Source organism: Antennarius striatus, chromosome 23 (assembly GCF_040054535.1).
Source record: "Antennarius striatus isolate MH-2024 chromosome 23, ASM4005453v1, whole genome shotgun sequence".
Classification (NCBI taxonomy): Eukaryota; Metazoa; Chordata; class Actinopteri; order Lophiiformes; family Antennariidae; genus Antennarius; species Antennarius striatus.
Genome location: NC_090798.1, coordinates 8,031,442 through 8,042,026, shown reverse-complemented (window position 1 = coordinate 8,042,026; position 10,585 = coordinate 8,031,442). Strand labels below are relative to the sequence as shown.

The 10,585-nt window shown below is 38.8% G+C and overlaps 1 protein-coding gene across 1 annotated transcript; it reads left to right on the top strand.

Moving 5' to 3' along the window:
- The first annotated feature begins 3,105 nt into the window (after positions 1 to 3,105).
- Positions 3,106 to 9,303, top strand: LOC137590753 (carbohydrate sulfotransferase 12-like). Its single transcript, XM_068308483.1, has 5 exons — positions 3,106 to 3,213; positions 3,497 to 3,660; positions 5,186 to 5,323; positions 5,426 to 5,727; positions 9,063 to 9,303. The coding sequence occupies exons 1-5, from the start codon at positions 3,108 to 3,110 to the stop codon at positions 9,301 to 9,303; spliced, it is 951 nt and encodes a 316-aa protein (XP_068164584.1). The 5' UTR covers positions 3,106 to 3,107.
- The last annotated feature ends 1,282 nt before the right edge of the window (positions 9,304 to 10,585 follow it).

Sequence of the window (10,585 nt, the reverse complement as noted above, 5' to 3'; positions counted from 1 at the left end):
TCTGGCCCACTTGCTTTCTGGGGGTCCAGCCGAGTTAGGGCTAGCTTCATTTCACCTATGCTGCAGATGTCACTTTGTGTTGCTCTTGGTAGGGGATAGACACAATAGGGCGTTGTTTTAGTCCATGATTCCACAAAGAAGTTGTTCAGGGCTTCTGCAGCTCTGTCTTCTTCAACTCCTTGTATTTTTATTGTTCCAGATGATGATTTAGCACATCCTAGTCCTTTATTTATGAAGTCCCACCACTCCTTGGGTTTCTTTTTCTTTAGGTTTTACATTTCATTTTTATAATATCTTGTTTTTGACTTGCGTATAAGTCTTTGGACGGAGTTTCTGATTTCTCTCCATTTTCCCATTTTTCCCCCATTTATTGTGGGCTTTTTGTCTTTTCTTCATAGCCTGTTTTATTTTCTCCGTCATCCATAGTTTGTCCGCATTGGTTGTTATTTTCCATCTCACAGACATGCATATGTCCATTGCTGTCTGGATATAGTTGTTAAAACTTGCTTCTTTGGTGGTGATGTCCACAGCCTCATAGACAGCAGACCAGTCAGTCATAGTGATGCATGTTGACAGAGCTTCTTTTCTTTCTGTAGTCACTAGTCGAGCCCTCCTTCAGTTGATCTGTTGTTTCTGCCCTGTTGCGTTCACTGGGTTCAGCACCAAGCACTTGTGGTCGCTGGCACCCAGGGGGGCAAGAGTAGTTGGGGGGGCTGTAGAATTTAGTCATGTTTGTAAAAATCAGGTCTAGGGTGGCTTGTCCTCGTGTATGACATGTAACTATCTGACGGATATCGGTGTGGTTAACATTTTTGTGGGCAATTTGTTAAAATCCCCACATAAATATAATCCCATATGGGGGGAAGATTCTCTCTCTATATATACTGATTATACTGATTATAATCCCCGTAGGGAAATTAGTAGCACACTCTAGTTAGTTCAAATCAAATCATGCATATATATACTGTATATGTGTACAGGCCCTGAACACAAACACACACATGGGGCCTGTATGCATGCAGAGGAGGTAGAGTGGCGGGCAGCTCCTTTATTGGTGCGCCCCAAATGAGCAACTTGTAAGGGGGACAGCGCCTTACTCAAGGGCGCCTCGGCAGTGCTCCAGAGGTGAGCTGACACCGAGGGAAGATGAGCTGAAGATGCTTTAATTGTGTCTACAGTTGTTATTAAATACTCAAGAACTCTGTCCTGGCACGGTTTTTTGTCTGCCCAGGGTGGATTATAGAGATTTGCTACAAATATGGTTGAGACACTACTGGGGGCCCGATGCGGTTGTATTTGAACCCATGCACATTCAAAAGTCATCACTCTCTAGGTCCCCTCTTCTTTTTGCCTGCAGCCTCTCGTGACAGTACACAGCCACACCCCCTCCGCTTTTTCCATTTCTGTCTCTCCTAAATAGTTCATAGTCTTTGACTGACAGCGATTCATCCGGAATATTATTGTGAGCCCACGTTTCAGTAACGCACCCGATGTCTGCATCTAAGGTTTTCCGCAACAGTTCATATTCGTCAGTCTTATTTGTCAATGACCTCGCGTTGCAGAGAGTTAACTTCGGCATCCGTGGCTGCTCTCGATCAGGTTTAACACACTGTATTTCAGCCAGGACACTCACCCTTTTCCTTTTATGTTTGGGGCTCGGTCTGTGTCCTTCCGTGATTGTAATTTTCTGCCGTCTGTTTTTACAGGCTTTAGATCCTCTTGCGAGGCTTCTTTTGCGGGTTATCCCGATGCTTTTCTGTTTAATATTCCCATTCAGCTGGGCTGCGTGTCTCTTCAAACTCATTAGGAAATGTGGAGAGTGGACAATGTCCGATCTGGCGGATCCCTGACTAAAGTCACACAAAAAACATTTTTACAAATTTTTGAACTCAGTGTACATATAAGACGCTTAATGTTTAAAGTCGCAGCATTAATTTTTGAGAAATCTTAAGGCTTGTAAGACGCTTAAGTGCGTCTTATGGTGCGCAAAATATGGCACCTACATATTTATATTTACAAGGAACGTTATTAACCGGTTCAGGAACTTAATTTCTTTGTTCTAACCGGTTCAGGAACGTCAGTTCATGGGTGGAATGCAAAACCGGAAATGTTATAATTCCGTTTCTGTTCAGGACGAACCGATTGGCAAAAAATTATGGTTCAAAACCCTGGTTAAAAATCGCTGAAATCTTACATGTAATTGGAAATAGCACAAAAGCACATTGAAAATGTTGGTACACGAAAACATTTTGAAAATTCCATGCACATTTATAATTTGATGCCAGGAACACATTACATAGAGTTTAGGACATTGTCATATTGACTACTGCGTTACCCAACCCACCAGTGGATTTCTACATTCCCCTGAAAACAGTACATCTTCTCTCCTTTGGATGTAAAACGAACATTCAACAAGTGGAGTATCCAAAGCCCACTAAACAAGAGTCAGAATCCTCCTGGTGTTCTTCAGTAGATGAAGATTCAATGAGTGCTTCTCTGTAGAGAGGACCAAATGCAGAAGCTAAACAGGATGCAAAACAATGAACCCAAACAGCACTGGCACTTAACTCACTTAACATTTGTTTATTGCACCGCAGACAGCTCAGGATATGAATGGAAGGGAACCTAAATCAATGTTTGTACTTATTTGTAATTGATATTCACATTGCAATGTTTACTTTTATAACATCTAGCTCTTCATATTACATTTGTAAAGTTCATAACTTAGTAGGATGGAAATTGTATCCATTGTACTGAGGTACAGGTCAGTAGTTTTTTATTCAGACACAGATCATCTATTAAAGAAATCTAAAGCAAGGTAAGTGTTAAAGTACTGGGGGCTAATAGTGCATGCTAATTCTCCAAGAGCAGATAATTTATGTATAACTGGTTAACATTTTTGGAGTGCATTGAAAGTAACCTTTTCATGTCAGTTGAAATTTCATTGCGGATTCTGGACTTCATGAATCCACATTCTACTATGTAAAGTAAATTTTTGGCTGAGGCCAGAGATCCAAAAAGTTTCTTAAACCTTTCAGATATTCAGACGGTACTTTTACTGTTTTTGATTCATTGACAATGGCTGATATTCTATAACTCCAGCTTTCATGGCAGTATGTGCAAGATTACAGCTTTGTTTCCTTGGATTTATGGGACTCTTCTCTGTCATCATGTTGGCCCTCTACCACCTGGACATGTTACAACTAAATACAGGTAAAATGTGTGCATTTCATGTAAACCGAAATACCAACGGTTCCTTTTGTTAGGAAAACATATTTTGTGATATTGTTCAGGAATTATATGGTGGATAATTTGAGAGTGGAGCTGTGACCACAACAATTAAACGTTTGTTTGTTTTTTCATTTCTTAGGTGTATTATTTTGTCGTATATTAACTTTTTTGTCATAATATCAACTAAATTGAAAGAGGACTGCCTGAATAAAATAATAAATTCTAAATGGGTACTAAACATATCCTGCTTATTTCATTATTTCAGAAAAAATCCATCAGCTGCAAGAACAGAGAAAGGAACATCTAAGAAAAATGTGTGATAGTGTCGACTTTCCTAAAAACTACAGTGTGGAAGCTGTTGAAGAAAGGCAGCTGCACCACATCCTTGTGGATGACAATCATGGCATCCTCTACTGTTATATTCCCAAGGTGATGAAGACATCAAAAGACACCACACATGCTCAACACAATGTGACACTAAAGAATGTCATTCACCAGTGTTAACAAACATCTGTCATTAATTTATGGTCTCTCTCTCTCTCTCGCTATCTCTGTCTTAACTATTTCAGAGCCATGAATGATTTAGACACTTTTACGAACCAATGGTGTGTCAAAGATGTCTTATGTTCCATGTTAAGTGAGGAACTTGTGTTTAGTCAGTGTTTGGATTAATTCACATATCCATTGCTTATACAGTACATTTCATATAATGTGTTTTTGAAGTGTGAATTCCTCTTTGCGTGAATCTCTCTTGGTTTCTGTGTCAATGTGACTATCTCGTAATATCGACTTTATTCATGAACTAGATTTTAAAAATCAAATCAATCTCTCCTTTTCTCACCCTTTCTCTATCTCTCTCTCTCTCTCTCTCTCTCTCTCTCTCTAATCAGAATCAATTTTAACTATTTTAGAGCTATGAATGATTTAGACACAAGACAGAGAAAAAGAGAGATTTTGATTTTTAACATAAGTTTATTCATAAGTCAAATTACAAAATAATCACATTGACACAAAATTCAAAAGAGGAGAGAGAGAGAGAGAGAGAGAGAGAGAGAGAGAGAGAGAGAGAGAGAGAGAGAGAGAAAGAGAGAGATTTTTAACATGTTTTTTCATAAAAGTCAAATTACAAAATAATCATTTTGACACAAAAATATTATTGAAAATCCTTTTTATGTGAATCTCTTGGATTTTGTGTCAGCGTGACTGTCTTGTAATATCAACTTCATGAACAGGCGTGATTTTAAAAATCAAATCAATCTCTTTCTCTCTAATCAGAATCAATTTTAGGTACTTTAGAGCTATGAATGATTTAGACACCTTTATGAACCTAGGATTTATCAGAGGTGTCTTATGTTCCGTTTTAATTGAGGAACTTGTGTTCAGTCAGTGTTGGTTCAATTCACATATATATTTAGCTCATGTTCCAACATTTCACATAGTGTTTTTGAAGTTTTACTTTCTCTTTGCGTGAATTTCATGGATTTTGTGTCAACGTGACTATCTTGCAATATCGACTTTATGAATAAATGTGATTTTAAAAATTAGAAAGCCTGTCACTCTCTCTCTCTTGATTTTTAATGTCACATCTATTCATGAAGTCGGTATTACAAGATGGTTACATTCTTCTTCTTTTCCTTTCGGCTTTTCCCTTCAGGGATCGCCACAGCGACTATCTTGTTAATGTAACAAGATAATTACATTAACAACATCAAAGAGAACACAAACACACACTTCAAGAAAATCTCTATGAAATGTACGCAAAATATACTTGAATTAAACCAAACTGACTGAACATGAGTTCCTCATTTAATACAGAACATAAGACACTTTGACACACCATAGGTTCGTAAAAGTGTCTAAATCATTCAAATCAAATCTCTCTCTCTCTTTCTCTCTCTGTCTTTCAAGACGTATGGAAATTACAATCTCAAACTGCTGATTCTGTGCTTAATAGGTAGCTTGTACAACCTGGAAGAGATTCATGCTTATCCTCAGACATGGTGAGCCATATCGAGACCCCATGTCTTTTAAAAGGGTCCATGTGGACCCAAAGTTAAAATTCCTGGGAGGAAACTCGAGAAATGAGTTCAAGGTCAGTTTTTTCCATGATGTTTAAAATTCACTCAGCTTGGAAAATTCAGTGAGACAAGAATTAGTGTGGTGCAGAAGATTGATGTACATCTGTTGTTTACAGGCAAAGCTGAAGCACTACAGAAAGTTCGTTTTTGTCCGTGATCCATTTGTTCGTCTCATCTCAGCCTATCGAAATAAGTTGCAAGGGTATGAGGAGTCATTCTATGAACAATATGGTCGGCTCCTCCTGAAGAAGTATGCGAACCAGTCAAATCCAGCAGAGACAGAGGATGAGGTGCTCGCATCTGGTGTCTTCCCATCATTTCACAACTTCATACAGTACCTGATTGACCCAGAAACAAGGAAACCATTTGATGAACACTGGCGCCCGATGTACCAACTGTGCTATCCTTGCCTCATAAAGTAAGGCTATTACATTAAGGGCTGTAGATGTAGATATAATTTCTGTCTTTCTTAAAGACTGTATTCATGTATGAATATTGTAGAAGACAAATTATTACTGTGAATATTGATTACTGTCTGGATTTTTTTCACTGATTATTTAATTTTCAAATATTTGCTACCACAGTGAAGCAATGGGTGACCCTAACCAAAAAATTGTTAGGTACTTCTTAAGTACTGTACTTTCATAAATATTGTATCTTCATATACTGTAGTCTATGCAGTTTTACAGTAAGGCTTGAATCTGAAACTGAACTGCATGTTCAGTAAATTTGAACTGGATATCCATTTGCCTGGATCAAACTCTTCTTTCTAAAAGTTCTACCGTTTAGGTTTCTCATTCTAAGATGTCTGTGTAGGTTTTCAGTTATCCAGGTTATCCAAAGCTGTTTAAATGAATCCAGTGGACTTTAATAAAGTTTTTTGAAGACCTTGTTCAATGGAGCAACACCGAGCCACTGGCTCTGTTACATGGACGACACATGGGTCAAGATCAAAATCCACCAGCTGCAACCTTTCATCCAACACATGAACTCGGTGAACAGCAACATCAAGTTTACCAGGGAGGATGTAAAGGACAACATTTGGCCTGTTTGGTTTGTGAGGTCTGCATAGGAGATGACAAAAGTCTGAGCGTTGGGGCATACCGGAAACCCTCACACACGGACCAGTACCAACTTTTTGACTCTCAGCAGCTACTGGAGCACAAGCTTGGAGTCATCATGACCCCAAAAAACAGAGCCAACAAGTTACCCAACAGTACTAAAGACCAGACATAAAACGCAAACACCTGAAAGGGGCACTGAAAACTTGTGGATATCTTGACTGGACCTTTGTGAAAGCTCACACAAGATCCAAAAAAGAGAACAACCCAGTGAGGATGGAGAAAGAAAACTGGTGTAGTAACATAGTGATTCCATATGTGTCTGGAGTGTCTGAAAAATTGAGGAGGATTTTTAACAAACACCAGATTCCTGTTTATTTTAAGCCAAGCAACACCCTGAGACAAAATCTGGTCCACCCAAAAGACTCTACATCACAACTTGGTTTATGCAGTTAAATGTAACAAGAAATGCTCAGATGTCTACATAAACAACTAAACAACCACTCCACAAGTGCATGGCTCAACACAGAAGAGCCAATTCATCAGGACAGGACTCAGCAGTCTTTCTTCACCTCAAGGAATAGGAACACTCATTTCAAGATGACAATGTTCAGATTTTGGACACGGAGGACAGATGGTTTGAGAAAGGAGGAAAAGAAGCCATTTATGTCAAAGTGGAGAAGCAATCTCTGAACGGGGGTGGTCTGCGACTCACCTTTCGCCTATTTATAATCAGGTTCTTTCGAAACTCCCTATAAGAACAACTCAGCAGATTAACCCAGATGAAGTGTCTCATACTAATGACACCCATTACAGTGTTCTCGTTAGTGTTCGTCTTTGCATCTTTGACACACACAATCATCAGACAACGTACATCCCTGGGACACAAGCTTTAAACACTTTAAAAAACCGATGCTACCTTTTTTCGCAATATATTATTGGGAAAAAATGGACTTCCATTCAACAAAAATATTCGCAAGTTATCCATTTTTCCACTTAAATTTTGAATCCGGAAATTGCCATTATGTTTTGATCTCGCTCAAATTTCTTTCACTTGTGTCATTCAGTCTTATTAAAATTGACCAAATGCCAACACAACATCTGTTTGTTTTACACTGCAGTGAGAGAGTGAGGAGTTAGTCTTACATTATCACCATGTCTGCGAAAAAGATACAAAAATTGAAAAAAAAAACAAAAAAACACTGATGAGTGCTTTCTTCAATATAATCAAAAGTTAATGAAGAAAAATACATAGATATTTTTTAAATTTTTTAAATTTTATATACTGGTTTGTTCCCCGACGGGAAATTAAGAACGCAAACTCTAGCTAATGATTCAAACGCATGCATACATATATATTGGTGAGTACAAGCCCCTGTATCACACACACACACACACACACACACACACACACACACACAAGGGGGCCTGTAGGCATGTAGGGGAGGTAGAGTGGCAGGCAGCTCCTTCTAGGTGCGCCTCAAATGAGCAATTTGTAAAGGGGATGGCACCTTGCTTAAGGGTGCCTCGGCAGTGCTCCAGAGATGAGCTGACACCTCCCACTGTCAGCTCACTTCCGGGTATTTTTTTTGGGATGGGAGTGGGAATCTTAAATCATAGGATTACCCACTCTACTGTCCGCTTTACCGCTGAGCCACTGCCGCCCCTATTACTGTGGATTGTATCGATAACGATGCAGAAGAAGCAAAACAAAAACCAGCAGAAATCTGAAAATTTGTACTGTAATTGACGAGATTGTTTCCATGGGTGAGGCATGGTTTAATGTCAGCACCGGAGACAAAAGAATGAGGGTGCATCTTAAAAAAAATTCTGTGGAGAAGGCTCTTTCAGCTTGATCCAGTGTCCAAAGGAGAACATATCAATTAAAGGCAAAAAAACTATTGAGTGAAAACCAAAAGTGAAAAAAACAAACAAACTGTATTACATCTTTATTTCTAAAACTCTTTTTCTTAAGTATGACCACCAGGCTCTAACATTTTGCTAAAAATAATATGTAATAGTAAGCTTTTTATGTTTTTACTCAGTTATCACGTCTATATTAATAAAATCCTTTAAATTAATAGTTTGTAGTTTTTATATTATACCATAGACAAAACTAAATCCTTGTATACGACTTCTGCCACATATTCTGTTATTACTTTGGAGATGCGTAAACGTCATGTTGGGATGCACAAGTTTTTTGAAGCACATCCCAGGCATGCACTACTTTATTGAGGTAAAATGAACTCTGCCCGGAGTAAACAAAGGCTCGGTGAAAATTGCATTTCAATGACCCCTGTTGACACCCCCTGGCACCCCCTTCAACCATTGTTGAGGAGCCAGACAAGTTTTGACAATGGTCATTGGAACATGAATAGCACTGACGACACCTCACAGTTTTAGTAAGCAAGAAACTCTCTTTAAATCCAGTGGATTGATTTGAAACAGCTTTGGATTCTCATTGTAGGCTAATTCTTCGTTCTTTATTAGTCTCCCTTTCTGATAATATTTAAGTCCAGTGGGCTTTCATATAGTATAGGCTGAATTAATTCAGGACATTGACTGTAAACTGCAAATTTTTTGGACTGTGCAATGAACAGACACAAAGTACAGGGAATTCAATGCTAAAACAACTCAATCCTTTTGTCCTTGTTGAACCTGTTGGCTAATTTTGGTTTGTTTTCATTCTCAGGTATGATTTTATTGGTCATCAGGAGACTCTTTCAGAGGATGCTGAACATTTCCTGAGGATATTAAAGCTGGACAATGACATTAAGCTTCCTCCTGCCTATATAAATGTGACTACCAAAGATGTTGTATCAGCCTGGTTCAAACCAGTGCCCATTGAGGACAGGAGAAAGCTGTACCAAATATATGAGATGGACTTCAAACTTTTTGGCTACCCAAAGCCTGTTGAATTGCTTGAAAGTTAAGATGTAGATGATATTTGGACATAGACAGTGAGGGTGGAAAACACAATTTGTGACACTGGGCTTACAGCACTTACTGAGGCTAGGATCGAAATAGAAGAGTCTTCAATTCTAAAACATTGTTTTCAGATTATCACAAGAATAATGAGAATATCCCCCATGCCATCTTAAACATGTACACATGAAAATAAAATAATGTATTCTCCAGCAATAAGTGTGGGTGACATAACAGTGGTTTGTCTGATCTGTCGTATGCTAGGTTTACTGATCTAAATCATGATCAGAATTGTCTCAGTCATTCTCTAATGTGGTCAGGTTTGAAAAGCACTGACATTCATTCATTCATTTTTTGAGCCCCTTCCTCTATCCCAGCGGACTTAAAGGCAAGAGTCGGATAAACGCTCCGGATGTGCTGCCATTTCATCACGGAAGTACTGACATAATACATTTCTTCTTGTATAAAATATCTGAAAATTATTGGGGCTCTCAAAATTGTAGACAGATGTGACGAAAGATTTGATTGTTTTTTGGAGTCTATTGTCTACTCTGCATAAAAATAACCAAAAATTCAACAAACAGGTAATAAAGACATTACGAGAAGAAGGTGAACATAAAACTCAAGGACCTCATTTAATATAAAGGCTCAACAGTTAAGAATTCGGGTGACGCTGACGCTGCCGGGCCGCGTTTCTGACCGGGACTCGAACCAATTTGACGTTTCCCGTACAGACCGCCAGATCGCCGTCGGAACGCTGCCCCTCCGCAGCCTGCTGACAATGACAGCTCTCGGGACAGGAGCCACAGGAGGTGCGCAGAAGCCGCAGGACCAGTCCGAGGTCAACACCAGGCTCCACCCGATCTAAAATCAGCTTCCCGGCTGCTAGAGCAAACAAGATGCCACCAAAATCAAGGAATAATGCAGCCTTGGAGGAGGAGATTGAGGAGATAAAGAAATCACTGAACTTTATGTCTGGTAAAATAACAACTATCTCAAAACACCAAAAACTGATTCTGAAGATGATGGGTGGAATTAAAGAACTCAGGAAAAAATGTACCGAGAAGGATAAGATAATGATAATAATAATAAACCTTTATTGTCCCACAGTGGGGAAATTTGTGCGATCGTGGCAGCAGGGGGGTGGGGGCGGGGTTAACATAAATACTTAAATAATATACATACATATTAACATCTGCAACATATGAAATCTACATATTCACATATTGTAAACATATTAATCATATTATCAGAATGTACAGTTATATTCACACATCAAAAATATACACT

Coding starts and splice junctions, on each gene's coding strand:
- LOC137590753 (XM_068308483.1), top strand. CDS start 3,108: ATGGCAGTATGTGCAAGATTACAGCTTTGTTTCCTTGGATTTATGGGA. Junction 3,661..5,185: donor TCTACTGTTATATTCCCAAG/GTGATGAAGACA, acceptor TGTGCTTAATAG/GTAGCTTGTACAACCTGGAA. Junction 5,728..9,062: donor TGCTATCCTTGCCTCATAAA/GTAAGGCTATTA, acceptor TTTCATTCTCAG/GTATGATTTTATTGGTCATC.